The sequence below is a fragment of the Apaloderma vittatum genome, unplaced genomic scaffold (assembly GCF_000703405.1).
Source record: "Apaloderma vittatum isolate BGI_N311 unplaced genomic scaffold, ASM70340v1 scaffold31798, whole genome shotgun sequence".
In the NCBI taxonomy this organism is placed as follows: Eukaryota; Metazoa; Chordata; class Aves; order Trogoniformes; family Trogonidae; genus Apaloderma; species Apaloderma vittatum.
Window position 1 is genome coordinate 1 of NW_009732921.1, and position 226 is coordinate 226.

The 226-nt window shown below is 61.5% G+C and overlaps 1 protein-coding gene across 1 annotated transcript in view; it reads right to left on the reverse strand.

Annotated features, from left to right (window-relative positions):
• Positions 1-95: 95 nt before the first annotated feature.
• LOC104278666 (zinc finger protein 335-like) overlaps positions 96-226 on the reverse strand; it is a gene marked incomplete at both ends in the record, with an annotated part of 2,591 nt that continues 2,460 nt past the window's right edge. Inside the window, 1 exon segment of the mRNA XM_009875701.1 lies at positions 96-179. Coding sequence (XP_009874003.1) covers positions 96-179 — 84 coding nt within the window.

The following is a 226-nucleotide window of genomic DNA, read 5'->3' on the forward strand; positions in this document are numbered from 1 at the left end:
TATTCTAACGGACCGCGCGGCGGTGCGCGGGAGGAGGCCGAGCCCTGCACATGGCTCCCTTGTGAGCCCCCCAAGGCAGCCAGCCCGGAGCGTACCTGGATGTGATGTCCCTCTGGGACAACGACGTACTCGTGGGGAAGCAAGTGCTGTACGCCGTCCTGGGCAATGATGTACTGAACCTGCCAACACGAGGACTCGCATCCAAAAAAAGGTCACTGTACCCACC